The 18931-nt window shown below is 49.6% G+C and overlaps 1 protein-coding gene across 1 annotated transcript in view; it reads right to left on the bottom strand.

Moving 5' to 3' along the window:
- The window catches only part of SHCBP1L (SHC binding and spindle associated 1 like), a 1483415-nt gene that overhangs the window by 488494 nt on the left and 975990 nt on the right, over positions 1 to 18931 (bottom strand). Inside the window, exon 6 of the mRNA XM_078643195.1 lies at positions 18536 to 18641. Coding sequence (XP_078499321.1) covers positions 18536 to 18641 — 106 coding nt within the window. The remainder of the gene's footprint in view (positions 1 to 18535; positions 18642 to 18931) is intronic.

Here is an 18931-nt window from a genome sequence, read left to right as displayed (position 1 = left end):
GGAAAGTCGTACAATAGACCGCAACTCCACTCGCGACGAAAAGCGTCTCCGAGCGAGTGCCGCCTTGGAAATACCAACGCGCAGAACTGACGACATTGCGCGTTCTCTTCGGTGGCGAATAGATCTAACCAAGGCTCTCCCCATTGCTGAAAGAGGCCTTGCGCCACGTCCGAGTTCAGACGCCATTCGTGATCCATCATGCACCGACGGCTGAGCTCGTCCGCCCTGGCGTTCAGAGATCCTGCCAGGTGTTGAGCCACCAAGGTCAAGCCCTGGCGTTCCAGCCAATGCCAGAGGCGCAGAGCCTCCTGGCAAAGGGTCCACGACCCCACCCCGCCCTTTTTGTTGCAGTACCACATGGCGGTGGTGTTGTCCGTGAACACCTGCACTACACTCCTCCGGACAGAGGGGAGAAATGCCTTCAGTGCTAGACGAATTGCCCGTAACTCCAACAGGTTGATGTGGAGCCGGGCCTCCGCCGGAGACCAGAGGCCTCTGATCTCCGCCTCTCCCATGTGGCCTCCCCAGCCCTGGAGGGACGCGTCCGTCACAACTACGTGCTCCGGTTGGGGAAGGGAGAGGGATCTGCCGCTGACCCAATCGTGGTCCGTGAGCCACCACTGCAGCTGTCTCGAAGTGCCCTCCGAGATCAGGACGTGGTCGGACAGGTTGCCCTGATGCTGGGCCCACTGAAACTTCAGGTCCCACTGCAGAGCCCGCATCCGCCACCTAGCGTGATGCACCAGTAGGATGCAGGAGGCCATCAGCCCCAGAAGCCGCAGCGTCAACCTGACCGAGACCCGGGATAACGGCTGAAAGATGGGAATCAGAGCCTGAATATCCAGGACCCGCTGTTCGGGTGGATAAACCCGAAACCGCGCCGAGTCGAGAACCGCTCCGATGAAGAGGAGCTTCTGAGAGGGGCACAGGTGTGACTTCGGCACATTGATGGAGATCCCCGGCTGGGGCGAGCCCGCCTTCAACAACCAGTCGTCGAGGTAGGGGAAGACTGAAACCCCTAACCTGCGCAGATGAGCTGCGACCACCGCCATCACCTTTGTGAACACCTGTTGGGCGCTGGTAAGGCCGAAGGGGAGCACGGTATACTGAAAGTGTTCGTGGCCAACCGTGAACCGCAGGTAGCGTCGGTGGGCCGGCAGGGCGGGGATGTGGAAATAAGCGTCCTGCAAGTCCAACGCTACCATCCAGTCTCCTGGGTCCAGGGCAGCTAAGACCTGAGCCAGTGTCAGCATTTTGAACTTCTCCTTCCGGAGGAAGCCGTTGATGTTCCGTAGGTCCAAGATAGGGCGTAGGCCCCCTTTGCCCTTCTTGGGTACCAGAAAGTAGTGGGAGTAGCAAGCACACCCTACTTCTGGCCCAGGAACGCGCTCGATGGCCCCCTTGGTCAAGAGGGCCGTAACTTCCTCCTGCAGAAGTCGCAAATGATCCCCCGATACACGGTGGTTCTGCGGTGGCATGGCTGGAGGAGTCACCTCGAAGGGGAGGGAGTAGCCCCTTCGGACGTTCTGCAGCACCCACCTGTCTGATGTGACGGTGCGCCAGTGGAGGAGGTGATGGCGAACCCTGCCCCCCACTGGCGTCACATGGGCCTGAAAGCATGGACTAGGAGGGTTTTGAGGCGGATGCTGCGGGGGAAGGTGTGGACTGACCTCGTCGTTGAACCCGACCGCCACCACGGCGGTTTCCACGGCCGCCACCGCGTTGGGTATTACCGTGCGGAGCGTGGCTGGCAGTATGTGTGGGTACACCCCTTCCGTGGCCACGAAAGGAATGAATGCCAGCCGATGGCTGGCGCGGGGCCGAGAGGCCCAAGGACTTGGCCGTAGCCCTGGAGTCCTTAAAGCGCTCAAGCGCATGGTCTGCCTTGTCGCCAAAAAGGCGACGGCCATCAAACGGCATGTCCATCAGTGTGTTTAGGACATCGGCCGAAAAGTTGGCGGACCTCAACCAGGCGTGACGTCTAACCGCCACTGTCGTTGCCATCGCTCTACCTAGTGAGTCGGTGGTATCCAGCCCACACCGGGTAGAATATTTGGCTGCATCCCGGCCCTCCACAAGGGCTTGGCCGATTTTGGCCCGTACCTCCAACGGACACTCTGGCAGCACTTCCGCAACCGTATCCCACAGAGAGTGGGTGTAGCGGCCCAAAAGGCATGCGGTGTTGGAAGACCGCAGTCCCAGACTAAGGGATGAGAAGATCTTTTTACCATACTGCTCATACCTCTTGGATTCCCTGTCCGGCGGAGCCGACGGGAACGCGGTCTGGGAATTGGAGGCCTGGATAACCAGGCTCTCGGGGGTGGGGTGGGTGGACAGGAAGGATTAGTTACTTACCTGTAATCCTAGTTCTCTTCCAGGGGTATATTCATTAAAGTCATAAGCACTGAATTATCTCCGCCCATGAGCGGGAACCCGGAACACATAACAATATACATATATATGTGTAAATATATCAAAAAGTACATTGTACTTAAATAATTATACACATATACATGTATTACAACCATAATATGCAGCCTAACATATACACATAGGCTAATAAAGCCAACCTTACACACGTTCTGAAGCATGAAAATATGCTAAATATAAATGCAATAAACAGGCATGAGCCCAAAATGCATTTCATAACCATGAAAAACTTTTATTTTCATCAAAGAACCTGTTGTAAACAGTTATTAGCCTAAAAGGCTGCATATGAAAAAAATTGTCTGTGTACAGAAAATCAGACTGGCACCCTGCCTTTAAGGCCCCAGAGAATCTGCACACTTTGCCTTTAAGGCCTCTAGGAGAACTCTGTTCCCATCATGCACCACAGGTGACAGTTAGGTCAGTTCTTTTGTACGGTACAGTAAACTTTTAGCAGGAATCTGCACTTAAAAACTTCATAATACATATTGAAAAAACTTCAATGCTACTGCTCGCCCGGGGAGGCGGGAGGGTGCTTATGACTTTAATGAGTATACCCCTGGAAGAGAACTAGGATTACAGGTAAGTAACTAATCCTTCTCTTCCAGGGGATACTCATTAATAGTCATAAGCACTGAATAGAGTAGCAAGCTCATACCCACTAGAAGCGGGTCAACAGATAAATGCATAGATGCACTTTTAACAACACAGTGTTTAACTAGAAACAGCAAACAAATTTCTGAGTGATGCTTGTCCCACTTGTGCCTCAACCTGCGCATCAGAATCCAAGCAGTAATGACGTGTAAACGTATGCACTGAACGCCAAGTAGCTGCTTTACATATCTCTGACATAGCCACATTCCTAAGGAGAGCTGTGGTAGCAGCTTTCCCTCTCGTAGAATGAGCCCTAGGTCTACCTGATAAAGACTTGTGGGCTAGCTGATAAGCCAGTAAGATACATGACACTATCCATCTAGAAATGGATCTCTTGGATGCTGCCAAACCAGTATTCGTAGGACCATAGTTCACAAACAAACGGTCTGTGTGTCTCAACGACTTTGTTTTATCTAAGTAAAATTTCAAAACCCTCTTTAGATCCAATGAATGCAAAGTCCGCTGAGCCGGACTCGAAGGGTTTGGAAAGAAAGTAGGCAATGTTATGGATTGGTTCACATGAAAATCCGACACCACCTTTGGTAGAAAAGCAGGATGAGTCCTAAGCACACTCTGTTTCCATGAAAAACTGTGTATGGTTCCTTGCAACACAGAGCCTGAATCTCGCTCACTCTACGAGCAGAAGTGATGGCTACCAGGAATGCTACCTTCCAAGATAAGTGTTGCAAAGAAGCTTTATGTATGGGCTCAAATGGTGGACCCATCAACTTAGTCAATACCACATTAAGCTCCCAAGGTGGAGAAGGAGACCTGACTGGAGGAAAAACCTTCCTTAACCCTTCTAGAAAATCCTTCACCACAGGCATCCGAAAAAACGATATCTGTGTAGGCGATTTTCTATAAGCCGTTATTGCAGCAAGATGGACCTTGATAGAACTAAACTGCAAACCAGACTCAGCAAGGTAAAGAAGATAAGGCAAGATCACCTGTTCTTGACCATGAATAGGATCAAGACCTTTACTCTGACACCAGAGGTAAAAGCGTTTCCACTTAAATCCGTAGGATTGTCTTGTAGAAGGCCGCTTTGCCTCCTTAAGAATGTTCATACACTCCGGATTCAGCTGTAAATGTCCGTACTGGATGACTTCAGGAGCCATGCTGCCAAGCGCAGGGAGGGCAGATTCGGGTGAAACAATCGCCCCTGCTGCTTGGACAGAAGATCCGGGCGACAAGGCAATCTCCTGTGTGGCCTGATGGACAACTGGAGGAGATCTGGGAACCACCACTGGCGTGGCCACTCCGGGCAAATCAGTATCATTCTGGAGTTGGTCTTGTACATCCGGTTGATCACTGCTGGTATCAACGGTGTCGGTGGAAAGGCGTACAGCAAATTTTGACACCAGTCTATCAAAAGGGCATTCCCTTGAGACCCTTTCTGGGAAAACCTGGACGCGAAGACGGGGCATTTTGTGTTTGCCGCGTCTGCGAACAGATCGATGTCTGGTGTTCCCCAAGCCTGGAAAATGCTGTGCGCGACGTCTTCGTTGAGAACCCAGTCGTGCGCTTCGACGAAGTCTCGGCTGAGGCCGTCCGCCTCTGAGTTGAGACTTCCTGGTAGGTGAACTGCTGTTATGGACAGGTCCCTTGCAAGTAACCAATGCCAGATGGTCTGGGCTTCTATGGATAGAGTCCTGGATCTGGTACCCCCCTGCTTGTTTAGATAATACATTGTTGTGGTATTGTCTGTTTGTACCAGAAGGGACCGAGTCTGTAGAGATGGAGCCAGAGACTTGAGAGCAAGATGGACCGCTCTGAGTTCGAGTAGATTGATGTGATATCCTTTCTCGAAGTCTGACCATAGCCCTTGTACCTGAAGAGGGCCCATATGTGCCCCCCAACCAAGGAGAGAGGCATCTGTGATGAGAGTCTGCTTTGGTGGGTCCTGATGAAAAGGAACTCCCTTCATCAAGTGTGCCTTCTTCATCCACCACCGAATGGAATCTCTTGCCGACTGTTGGAGATGAATTCGATCCTCCCAGCGTCCCGTACTCTGTTTCCACTGATCTTCCAGACACTGCTGCAGAGGACGCATCTGCAAACGTGCGTTTGGCACGATGAATATGCATGATGCCATGGACCCCAGGAGAGAGGATACTTGCCGAACTGTTGGACGAGCATACTGGAGGAGAAGCACGCACTTCGCCTTGATAGATGACCATCTCTCCTCCGAAGGACACACGTTTTCGTTTTCTGTGTCCAGCTGCGCACCCAGGTAGTGGATTTTCTGGGTGGGATTCATTATGGACTTCTTGTAGTTGACTTGCAGACCCAACTTGCACATGAGTTGGAGGCATATCGATAGATGTTCTTCTAGTAGCGATGGGGATGAACTCTTCAGAAGCCAGTCGTCTAAGTACGGATATATGAAAATCCGTCTCTTTCGAAGACAAGCTGCCACAACCGCCATACATTTTGAAAATGTTCTGGGAGCTGATCTCAGGCCAAAAGGGAGTACTGAGTACTGGTAATGATGAACCCCTACTTGGAACCTGAGGAACTTGCGATGCTTTCTGGATACCGGAATATGAAAGTACGCATCTTTCAGATCGATGGAGCACATCCAATCCCCTTGGTGTAATTGAGGGAAAATCTGATGAAGAGCCAGCATTTGAAATTTCTCCTTCCGAATGAATTTGTTCAATACTCTCAGATCCAGAATGGGTCTGAACTCCGTAGCTGGACCTTTTTTCTGTACGAGAAAAAATCGAGAGTACAGGCCTTGACCTCTCTGTTGAGATGGTACTGGTTCTATGGCGTTCTTCTTCAGAAGGACGTTCGCTTCCTGCTGCAAGCGCCTTATATTCCACTGAACCATCCTTAAGGGGCGAATGAAAGGAGGGGGCTTCTTGAATCTCAAAAGGTAACCGCTCTGAATAATACTCAGCACCCATCTGTCCTTTGTGATTTGCTTCCACTCGTCCAGATACCACACAATACTTCCTCCAACCGGAGTGGCACACGGTTGTGGAGGAAGCATCCGTTCATTGCTTTTTAGGCTGCTTGGTAGCAGAGGATTGCTGCCTGTTTCCATTGCCTCTGCCTCGCCCAGGTCGTCGCTGTTGAAATTGCGACCTCTGCTGATTCTGGCCTTGATTTTGCGAGGACCAATTTGACTGTTGGCCCCTCTGCTGAAAAGATCTTTTGTCAAAGGGACGAAAATTACCCCGACGTTGAAATTCTTTTTTCTTTTCAAGACCGACAGCTTTCAGGGTGTCCAACTCCACTTTCATTTTAGACATTTCGTCATCAGCGTGAGAGCCAAATAGAGTCGAACCATTGAAAGGTAAATTCACCATCTTTCTCTGCGCCTCTGGCTTAAGTCCCGTAAGGCGAAGCCAAGCCGTACGTCTAGCACAAACACCATGTGCATAACCATGAGCTGACAGATCCGCCGCATCAGCAGCCGCACTAATACTCTGGTTAGCCACCAATCCTCCTTCTTCCACTATTTCCAGGAAGTCTTTCTGATCCTCCTTAGGGAGTTTATCTGCAAAACGAGTCACTGAGTCCCAGAGCAGACGATCATAGCGACCCAATAAGGCTGACGCACTGGCCACTCTCATGACCGAACCTGAGGTGTTGCACATTCTTCTCCCCAAGGAATCCATACTCTTACTATCCTTTTCAGGTGGAGCAGAAGAGGTAGATGCCGCAGAATGTGCTTTTCTGACTGCCGCCACAATAAGTGAATCTGGAGGAGGGTCAGAACGCAAAAATAAAGGATCCTCTGCTGGAGCCCTGTACTCCTTAGCAATCCTAGAAGGACCAGAACCCACCGTGGCCGGAGTTAAGAATGTTCTCATTGCTGGTTCTATTAATCCGGGCACTAACGGCAGAAGAGGTCTACCAGTCGTCTTGTGATGTAGGGTTTCAAAGATGACTGACGTTGCTATTTGAGGAACTGCCATCTTGATCTTGAACTTATTCGCCCCACGACACAACACATCATTAAATGTGCCCAAATCATCCACTGGAGACACTCTGGAAGGAGGAGTAGATGAGATTGTGGGAGAATAGTCTCTATAGGAAGATCTTAAAGAAGACTTCGAAGACGTAGAAGATGAGGAAGGAGACCTACTCCGCCTCGGAGGAGTTGCCGATCGCTGCCTCATTCGTTCCCGTGAACGTGATTTCTCTCTCACTAAGGACCTAGAGCGTGATCTTCTATGCAGCTCCGTCTGAGGGACCGGAGCCCTCATCCCCATCAGTCCTGCATCTGGACGCATTTTCCAATGTCTCAGGCTTTCCAGCCACCTCGGAGACAAGTTACTAGGCCGCCCTACACGCTCAGGTGAAGCCTCAGGTGACACCTGCACAATATTCAGTCCAGTGGAAGACTTGGAGGCTCTGGAAACTACACTGTGCTCAGAAACCAATGAGCCAGATGGAGTCCGTTGTCTGGGCACCAATTGTCTATCATCCGACACCTGTCCTGAGGTTGAGCCCGAATGAGCCACCACAGACGAGTCCTGGTGCACTACCTCTTGTCCCACCGCAGACCTGTCGTCTTGCTGGTCACGCGGAGAAGACAAATGTTCTGGACTGATGTCTGACCTCGACAAAGACCTAATTGAGGTCCGAGAGGCCGGTCTGGATAGTTTCGACGCCGACCCATGTTCGGGTGGGGGAGACCTAGACACTCCATGCTTCGAGCCCGAAGCAGACTTCGACATCGACCTATGTCGCGATGGAGACCTTGATCTTCTCTTTTTAGGTCTCGACGTCGACTCCTTCGACGTCGTCCTTTCTCTCGACGTCGACCTCTTCTTCAAAGACGTCGTAAGTCTCTCTCTCGACCTCGGTCTCTCCTTCGACGTCGACACTTTCCTCGACGTCGACACACCATCCTTTGACGTCGACACACCATCCTTCGACGTCGACACACCATCCTTCGACGTCGACACACCATCCTTCGACGTCGACACCTTCGTCGTCGGAATCCTCTCTTCTCTCGACGTCGACTTCTCACGAGCCTTCGACGTCGGACATGGCACCCCCGACGTCGTCTTTACAGCAATCGACACCAGATGTCTCGACGTCGAACGAGATTTCGACGGCGACCGCCTCGACGCTGAACCTTGCCTCACCGGCGAAGTCCTCGACGTCGACGGAGCCCTCTTCGACGTCGACAATGTCTTTTTTGACGGCGACGCTCCCTGGAGTCGAGTTTTCTTAGATCTACCTTCTGGAGACGCTGATCTTCGACGTTTAGGGTGAGAAGATGGATTGGAAGAGGAGAATAAGCCCTTGGAACTCTTCTCACCACAGTTTTCTCTCTCCAGGAGGCCCAGCAACCTCATTTTCTCCCTTTCTCTTAAAGTTCTACTAGAAAGGTTGAGGCAGTGATAACAATCCTCCACCTTATGAGAAGCTGGAAGACACACCACACAAACAGAGTGTGGATCCGTTTTTGACATCTTCTTCCCACAGGAAGGACATTTGTAAAATAAAGGTGGCATTCTGACTAAAAAATACCAACAGTTAGTCAGAACAAGATAGAAAACACCACCAAAATATTCTTTTGTCAAAAAAAGGTAAGAAAAAACCAACTTCTGACAGAAAATACTACAAATGAGCAGAGCTCAAGTTCCAGGTTCCTCACAGAACAAGCCGGAAAAAAGAACTGACCTAACTGTCACCTGTGGTGCATGATGGGAACAGAGTTCTCCTAGAGGCCTTAAAGGCAAAGTGTGCAGATTCTCTGGGGCCTTAAAGGCAGGGTGCCAGTCTGATTTTCTGTACACAGACAATTTTTTCATATGCAGCCTTTTAGGCTAATAACTGTTTACAACAGGTTCTTTGATGAAAATAAAAGTTTTTCATGGTTATGAAATGCATTTTGGGCTCATGCCTGTTTATTGCATTTATATTTAGCATATTTTCATGCTTCAGAACGTGTGTAAGGTTGGCTTTATTAGCCTATGTGTATATGTTAGGCTGCATATTATGGTTGTTATACATGTATATGTGTATAATTATTTTAGTACAATGTACTTTTTGATATATTTACACATATATATGTATATTGTTATGTGTTCGGGTTCCCGCTCATGGGCGGAGATAATTCAGTGCTTATGACTATTAATGAGTATCCCCTGGAAGAGAAACATGGGTCGCCCGGGGCCGGGCGGTGGCGTCTGGCCACGTTCCTATCTACGGGCAAACCCGTAGCGGGCTTGGACCAAGTGCCCAAAAGAACGTCGGTTAAGGCCTCATTAAACGGCAGCAGAGGCTCGGCTGAGCATGACTGCGGCTTAAGGACCTCGGTGAGGAGGTTAGTCCTCACGGCCGCGACGGGGAGCTCAAGGCCCAAGGCCCTGGCCGCCCTCATCAACACCACACTATAGGTTGCCCCCTCCTCCGTAGCCACGGTAGGAGGCGAGACAAAGCCAGTGTCAGGCGAAGTGTCTATACCACTGGCCTCCCCAAGTTCACCTGCCCAGTCCTCTTGAGACTGGCATTCACGTGCCAGAGGGTCCTCAGACCCCTCCCAATCCTCCTCATCACCCATCTCCTGGTACTCAGGGTTAGGAAAATGTAAATGTAAATGTAGCCGTACTTGTAAAGCGCACTGATACTCCTGAGTGTCCTGGCGCTGTACTCATACCGCTAGGGAACCCTTCCTGGTTTTTCCCCGTGAAATGTCCACTCCTGGGCATCCCCAGGGTGCAACCAGGCATCCCTAGCGCTGTAGGGGGCCGTTGTGGAGACTAAGCAAGCTATTGCCCAGAGTTGCAGCGCGGGACCCATGCTTAGAGTAGGCACCGAGGCGAGAAATCAGGTCCGAGGAATTATGAGCCCAACATCCGCCGAGACCAGCCAAGGCAGGAATTGAACCCTGGTCCCGGGCCAGACCTCTGCATCAGGGTCTGCCGCTCTAACCATTGAGCCACACTTCTCCAAAAAAGATGGGGCCGGTTCATGGAAAATGAATTCCCCGAACGGCGTCATATGCGGCGCCGCACCGGCGCCGGAACCGGGTCGAGGGAGGCGTCGGGGACGGCGCCGGAGGTGACACCTGAGGGGTCGGCGCCGGGGAGATCGTCAAATCCACCGGCGAGGACCCGGATCCGGAATCGGATCCAGCGGGGCCCTGCGGCGGCGTCGGAGCCGAAGCACCCGACGGCGTCGGGGCCGAAGCCCCCGACCCGCTAGGACCCCCAGACGGGACCGCTGGGCCCGAAGGCGCCACGGAGCCCGTCGGAGGAGAGAGGGACCTCATGGCCATGAGGAACCGCTCGATCTCCTCCGGCGTCGCGTTAGGCCCAGGGACCGTAGGGTATGAAGCCGGACGCGGCGCCTGCGACCCCTACGGAGCCGCGGGGGCGGTGCCACCTGAACCCCCGGCCGCGTCGCGCGAGCGTCGGGGGGAGTCGGAAGAGCGATGACGTCTCTTCGACTTCTTGTGCTTACCTGACGACTTCGCCCCTGAGGAGTGATGTCGACTCCCGGAGTTATGATGGCTCCGCTCCCGCGACAGGTCCCTCGACCTCCGTCCGGACCGGGACCTCTCTTGGCGCGGGGCCGACTGCCGGAGTTCGAGTCGCTTACGGGACCGCTCCCGTCTAGCCTTCGAAGTCAGGGCCCGGCAGTCGGAACAGGTCTTGTCGTCGTGGTCGACGCCGAGACAGTGGAGACACCGACGGTGAGGGTCCGTGACCGACATCAGCCGGTCGCAATCCTCACAGGGCTTAAAACCAGGCATCCCTACCGGCACCGTTTCGGAGTCGAAGACTCGAAAAAGGAGATCAAAAAGATTTAGTCAAAAAGTGACTAAGGTACCACTTTTTCCGGATCTGCGCTGCTGGCGCGGAAAAAAGAAGAACTGACGTCAGCACGCGGAGGCGGCGTCTAAGTACTCCGACGACGTCATCACGGTGCCCACGACGCCGACGACAGAGGCGGAGCCGCAGACGACGCCTACGGACGCGCAAGGGTACTGCTACGCCAAAAATTTCCGGATCCAGTCTGACGCCTGGGGATATTCTAAGGTAAGGAATCTAATACTAACGTGTCTCTATCAGATCCAGTGATACACATGTCAAAAAGGGTGGCCAATTGGGGCAGTAGTAAATCTATATAAGCCTTATAGAAGGCCACAGTCAGGCCGTCGACCCCGGAGCACTACAGGGTTTCATACTAGAGAGCGCTAGGGTCATTTCCTCTTTCTCCAGGGGATGCATCAAGAACTTCCGGTGAAGATTAGTCAGCCAGGGAAGTTTAATATGAGACAAATAGTCCAATATATAATTTTCCATACCAGAACTACGAAAGGTATATAAAGTCGAGTAGTATTGCCGGAATCTCTCAGCTATGTCAGTGTTAGCAGTGAGTGTCTCCCCCTCTGCAGATTTGATTTCTGCAACGGCTGTATAGTCCCGCCGCTTCCTCAACAACCGGGCCAGCACCCCACTCGGGTGCTCACCCTCACCGTATGAGTGGGCCTTCGCGTATTTACCAAGGTGCTTGACCTCGGTATCCTCAATATCATGATAGTCCTCTAGGCGGGATTTGAGTTCCCTCAAAATCTCCTAGTCATGTCCTGCTAGCAGACGTTTCTACAGGTTAGCTATCTGTGTTTCCAGATCTGTCAGTCTAGTGTGCAGCGTTCTAAGGACTCCGAATGCTTGGACATAGCTATACCCCGTATGTAGACCTTAAACGCTTCCCACTCAACCTGGAAGCTCCCCACCAAACCAAAATTATGATCGAAATACATTTCGATCGCCTCAGCTAGTTAAAGAGTGGGTCTAGCAGGGAGTACAGTGGGAACCACCAGGTAAACAGAGGGATAGATCTCTGAGTTGCAGCCAAGACCAACAAGACTGAGGAATGATCCGAAAGCGTACGGGGAAGGATATCACACGCCTGCGTGTGATCATCCAGTTGGCCAGTGGCCAGCCAGTAGTCAGTCATGGAATGCAGAGTAATGTGTGAATCCTCCCCTGTCAGGGAATTTCTGCCGCCAAAGGTCATGTAAATCCGCTTGGGTCATAACGTCAAAAAGCTTTCTAGCGGAAGCTCTGAGCCTCCTGTCCGAGCCACCTGAGCGGTCATGGCTCGGGTCGAGGACCAGATTAAGATTGCCGTCCCAAAGTTGCTGTTCCATCCCACAGAGAGTCACCTTGTCATACAGAGTAGCATAAAAGTAAGGATTGTCATAATTAGGGCCATATACATTAATTATCAGGGTGTTTAGGCTTGGTCCACGGCATCTGGATACAGTGTACCGTCCTGCCACGTCAGTGGCCATGAGTTCAAGTGAGAGTGACGATCTAGGCCGAACCCAAGTAAGCACTCCAAGGGCATGTGTGATAAACCCTGCCGCATGTACAGACCCAAGTAATCCTTTAGTGCGAAGCAGGGTGCTGTCGAGGGGAAGGTGCGTTTCCTGGAGTAGTGCAATGCCTATCTTATGTCTTGCTAAGCACGCCAGTACCTTCCATAATTTCTATGATTATTAAGTCCTCTTACATTCCAGGTGAGGGCTCGTATTGTCGGCTGTGCCGAAGTGGTATGAGGAGGACTGTTAGCTGGGGCAGGAGGGGTGCAGCCGGACCGTTAATTTCCGCCACTGGGTCTCAGTGTGTGTTTTCTTCATAAGCTTTACATAGTGTCTCCTGTATATGCCGGACCAAACTATTCCCAACCTCAACCCTCCCACCACCCACGCCAGGCTGAACCCAACTCTGCCCAGTCGAAAAACTAACAACCCACCCTCAGGTAACATCAGCAAAATACTGCAGACTTTAGCGAATCTAAGAAGTCCCCCAAAAAAGGGGAAATTATCCCCCCCGCCCTAACCCCAAACTTAATTCCCAAAGTGTGTATTTCACGCGTGGGCAGAGGTAGCTCCCTCTCCTACAAGTAAAGAAATTAAACTCGTATACTTTAATCAGGCCCCCACTCCGCACACCATCAGCCGATTATGAAGCGACTGAACAATAAAAGGTAACTCCAGCCCCTTCCAGTGGCTACTTAACCCAGTACCACAGAGGCCTACAATTAGACAAATAGCCGCAGGAGTGGCCACCTCAGACTGAGCACTTGTGTGTTATTTCCAACCCAAACTTGTAATTCAATAAGTATATGTTAAACAATACGAAGTGTAGGACTACTGTAGCATAACTGTAAGCAGATGAGAAAAATGTGTAACTGTGAGGAAAAAAGGTCAGACAAAATCAGTCTTGATCGCTCAGCTGGCCACCTACTGCCCCTTCACTGGAGTCTCGGTCTGGGCTACGACGTTTATCCTAAGCCCAGACTTTCAGAGCTTTCTGCAAGACTTTTGGGTTCGTGAAGATTCTCGATTGGCCCTGTCTGTTCACAAGGTGTCTCGCAGGGTAAAGCATGGCATAATCAATGTTTTGCTCCCTGAGCGGTTTCTTCAAGGGAGCAAACAGTCTGTGAGCCTCTTGGACTCGTATTGTAAAGTCCGGGAAAAGCGAGATGGTAGAGTCTTTGTACTACAGAGGATGGATATTCCTGGCAACTTTCAGCACCGCATCCTGATCACAATAGTTAAGTAGTTTAGCTATGATTGGTCTCGGACCAGCTCCAGGTGGTGGACGTGGGCCTAAAGACTGGTGCACTCTATCTACCACAAACATAGGAGAAAAAGTTGCTGCACCCAGAAGTGTGACCAGCAATTTCTCAACAAATTGCTCCATGTTGCCGGTCGGGGTTGACTCCCGTAGACCCGTGATCCTCAGGTTGCATCTCCGAGATCTCGCTTCTAAGTGTTCGGTCTTATCCTGTAAAACCTGCATCACTCTCCCCAGTCGTTTGTGTTCAGTGTCCAGCGCCACTGGGCCTCTTCTACTTCAGTGACACGGCGTTCAGACATATCGAGTCGCTCCGCATGCACACATCTAGCCTTTCCGACATCCTGTCAATGCGATAGGAGAGGGAATCTATTTTGGAGCCTAGGACTGAGAGACTACCCTGAAAACCCTTTTCCATTGCAACAAGCAAGGTGCGGATATCGCAGTCCGCGTCTTCTTGGGAGAGTCCGGTGCGTGTTCTCCTTCCTCTGTAGTGGCATCATGACTCCTAGGTTTCCGTTGGTAAAATCATATTTTCGGCTGTGTCCTGTCAACTTTACCCATCGCTGCACTAGGGGTCACAATGAACCAGATGGAACAACCCAACCAGGCTAGGTATGCGCCGCCAATATTGCAGCTACCACTCAGTTGAACAATCCCGGCCTTCCAGAGGGGTACTGGTGAAGCAGCTCGACAACAATAAAGCACAGGGCCCCAGACCCCAGACAAGAGCAGATCCTGCAGTACCAGCACTTGATTCAGAGCAAATACCCAACAGGCGATAGCAGGTGTAGGGATCAGGGTCTTAATGGTAGCGCGGGGTGTTTCACCAGTCGAGATCTTTGCCCCTACTATTTTGCCAGGACGTATTGCAGTCCGCATGCACCAAGACTGTGTCAAGTGGAAAGGTGCAGGGGTCTTCTACAAGTGTCTAGCGTCCTGTGTGAACAGGTGCAGCCAGGTTGGAAGTACGCAGTTGTTGGGTTGGAGTATGGTGACAGTGAGGGCCGTCTCTGCCACGCACAAAATGGAGAGTCGCTGCACGGCGTCGCCTCCGCACTATCAATGTTCAGGGCGACCAGAGTATCGCAGCACAGTCTCGGTTTTGCTCCACTCTCACCTCGTGATATATTTGATGTAGATAGTCGCCACCCAGAGGTCACAGTACTCCTACCATAGCCCACAGCAGGCGCACCACGTTTAGGGTTGTATATTCCTACCTTGGTCAGAGCGGGCAGTCGGAGTATCAGCTCTCGTAGTATCCGGCCGGCATCAACACTCAGCGTACGGGAAGAGTTTCAGGCAAGTTTGTCTCCGTTGTAGGCAGTCCATAACCTGATGAACTCGGAAGCTAGCGGCGGCGGCCTCCGGAGCGTCATAACGCGTCGGACCGCCATTGCCTCGCACCAGAGTCAGGGGATCGCGGCTCCAGCTGCATCGTCGAGGCAGCTATAAGAGCCAGAGTCAATTCAGACAGCACCGGGGAGTTGCTGGAGTACAAGGCTGCTCCGACACTGCTCTCTGCGCGCTTCTATAGACGGATATTGGACGGATCTAGTGAGGGTTACACGGAGCTTCGCTCATAGGCGGCCATCTTCGCCACGCGCTAGCTCCGCCCCCCTCAACGATAGTGGTGACTTTTGTACAGAGTTATTATACAGAAGATGGTAATCTTGCTGTGCATGTCCTAGGCAGGGGGTTAAGATTTGATACTAAGAATCCTCATGCATAATACATGAGGTTAGTTTTCGAAGAAAAACCACACTACATTTATTCGGCACGTAACTAGGTAAAAGGTTGCTGTTGACTGTACGCTGGACCTTGTGAGCAGCCCCAGACCTTCCTATACAGCTGATGAAATAGGTTGGCCTGGCAAGAGCAACACTAGGTAGCAGCACACAGGGTGGTTATTTCTGTAATCGGTCAAATGCCTTTTGCCTCAGCAGTCTAGAGCCATTACAGTGCATGTCTTTCAGGAATGCTTGTACGTCACACAAACATCTTGTTGCACGCATCCAAGTGCATCGCCTAAGCATGATGCTGGTGTCCATGGCATGACCCACAGTCTATAGTAGGTCAATAAGTTACCTATACATCTCCGCATTTCTGATGTTTTAGGTTGGCAAGGTTTTGATAGTCTTGTCCCAACATACATAAGTAGATCTAGTAAGAAGTCAGATCACATTCAGAGTGTTATGCCAGACTAATTGAGGAGAAAAACTTCTGAATTTGTTGGTATGCTTAGATTTCATCACTGGTGAAGGAAAAGGAAAGACAAATGGATTGACCCTACTGGTCGACGCCTGCACCATGAGAATTTCTTGAATTGGGTGTTGAGTGAGAAATGCAAAGCCAACAGAGGCCAGTCTACACTGCCCAGTGACAGGTTGGTTGAGTGGAAGGACCATGCATGGTTTCATCCAAGTGCCCATGAGGGTACTCATGTGCCTCACTTGAACAATGGCCATGGATAAGGAATTTCTGTAAATAAACTGGATTTTGTTTCAACTGCGGGCAGTTGCATGTTAAGAATGTATGCTGCCCTGAGCACCACAATTGCAAAAGAGGCACTCTTTTCTTTTGTGGACTGGGGTTAGGGGAGAGTGAATGGATATGCAAAATTACAACTCAATTTTTGGAAAAATATCCTACTCACTCACACTACTGCATCCGAATAATGAGCGGGCAATATGTGGGTGGGCAATAAGTTATTCATCTCTTTCTCATGGTCATTTTGAAATGTGCTGCAACCCTTGGACTGCATCTGAATCAGAGCCAAACAGGGCCTCCTACCTTTGCTTGTACTGGTGTAATGGCAGAGACTGGGAGTAAGTTTAAATTACGGATGGCTATCCTTTTGTTATTTTACAGAAAGATGTAGGCATGGTACGGACTGATGCTGTCTCTAGATTGGATCCAGCAAAGACACTGGAAGAGCCAACAGCGCCACTGGCATAGAAGAGACCAACATTGACCTTTAGGCTGTAGTGGAAGTCTGCACTAGTGTTGGCACAAGGCGGCCAGGCGAGGATCCTCTAGGGTCACTCAGCAACAGGGAAGGCCCAGTTCAAAGAAGTGAGACTGCTTTTCCCTGTAGCTCTGTGATACTCAAAAGCTCCAGAGTGAGCCGGCAGAATTCTAAAAATGTTTTTAGCTTCTCTATCTACATTGACGTAGCCGATGGCCTAGGAAATTTGGGCGTGCCGGGACAGCTGTAGAAAGGTCTTGTAGTTGGTAAATGCCTGAAAAGAAATACTCTTCGAGTGCTGATTGTGCTGCTTCTTGTCTGACTTTGAGTGGTACATTAATGGCAACCTTCCCGATTCTGGTGGGAGACTACCTGTTTCAAGGCTAGTCTTCGGCCTCCATATTCCTGCAAGTAGAAACCTGATTCAGTGTTTTGTAAAACTGCCAAAAATACAATGATGCCTGTCACACAAGCTCAATCTACACAATATGACTGAATCTTGTGGGTTTGTTAACAATTTTGAAAATGTCAAAAAACTGATACCGTTGGTAGGAGCTAAAGTGCGGAAGGGCGCAGAAAGAAAAGAACAGATATCAGCAAGGAGGGGTGGCGCCTATGTGCAGCTCTGCTCCTTCACTTCTTTGGTGGTGCAAGAATGTTACTCATAACAACTGAGGCGTATGCCCTGAATGCCCGTTTTTTGGATCCAGGCAGACTGATGGCTGTTTTGCTTTTAATCACATCGGGATTACGAAGTAACCCGTGACGCCCAAGCTATCTGGACCATACGGCTAGAACCAATTGACCGTATTTTAAGATTTTTCCTGATGCTGTGTATTGCAAAAGCTACGCTTGATGAATTATCGCATATTGGAAACAGAGCAGTGGAACTAATAACCGCAACAAAGATTTGTTGCTCGCGCTGTTTGTGGCCAAGATCACGATTGACAAACTATTACGCATTTGGAATAAAGCAGTTAAACTAATAATTTCAACCAAGAAAACTATACATTGGTACTGCAGTGAAAATTCGGGATATCTGAGGTGTTTTTAGACCCCATACAAGATACAATATGTTCATGTGGGAATCAAATATTTTATCCTGAAGAAGGTGTTGGCTCTTTATATACTTGCCCACCGAAACGTGTTTAAGCATATTTGAGTGAAAATACGCTTAATCTGTGAAGCAACTACTCTGACCACAAAAGTGACACATGTGTTAGAGTTGATTTCTGTTTGACTATTGTATTTCTTTCACGCCAATAGGAACTATTTTTCCTTATTTTTGTTTCCCATATTTGTGTTTTTATTGTGTATGTTGAATATATCTGTATATTTATATGTGTACCATTTGTATTGACTAATAGTGTACTGATGATAGGGTATATTGTGTTTTTAATATTTGCTTGAATAAATTGTACAACTTTATGAAGTTACTTTTATATTTCCTCTTTGTTCATCTTGCTTATTTTGAATTTAGTGCTGTGAATGTGAATATGTGTGATATATAACTCTACCCAAAGGGGAATTCCTGTTCTGACATTCGGTGCAAGAATGTCAGGCAGCACCATCCAGCCGCATGTGGGAGCTACTGCATAACAGTTATCCAGATACTGTTTCGGGTGAGATAGATTCAAAGAATATTTCACACAATAGAAGGAACTTAAAAAAACTAATTGTTTATATATTTGCTTGACTTCTACAAATGAATACAATACATCCAGTTCACTTTGTCCGCTATCATAGCCTATTCAGCACACATTTTTTACTTGGTTTCTTTGGTGTGTCATCATTTTGTTGCAATGGAGCATAATACTACTACAGTTTTTTCTTTTGATCTAGGAAGAAAGGCTGATCAGCAATTCGCATTCTGTTACAAAATTGGAGATATTTTCACAGAAAAACAAATGATATTTCTCACCATGTCTGTGGTCATCATTTTAGCTACTATATGCGTCACAACTTTTCCAAAGTCTCTCTGCCCTTTCCTACGTCTCAGTATTCTTGGGAAAAAAGGTCCATGAGCCCTGAAAAAAAACATAACCCATACTGTTATTTAGCCAATGTACAAAAACAACACAGGCAACTTTAGCTCAAAGACACAGAAATGTAGCCTGTGCATGCATTATTTCTGAAGAATATGCTCATACCTACAGAGCACTGCATAAATGAATTACATAATAAATTAAAGATAGCAGGAGCCTCTGCTTTAATGGAGAAAGCAAAACGCTTACTAACTGTAACACCAGTTTTGCATTAGGGGTATATTCATTTAATTTGTAAGCACTGAATATGATATCAAATAAATAGTCTAGTG

Source organism: Lissotriton helveticus, chromosome 1_1 (genome assembly GCF_964261635.1).
Source record: "Lissotriton helveticus chromosome 1_1, aLisHel1.1, whole genome shotgun sequence".
Taxonomy (NCBI): domain Eukaryota; kingdom Metazoa; phylum Chordata; class Amphibia; order Caudata; family Salamandridae; genus Lissotriton; species Lissotriton helveticus.
The sequence above is the reverse complement of the archived record's forward strand: the minus strand, read 5'-3'. Positions and strand labels throughout refer to the sequence as shown.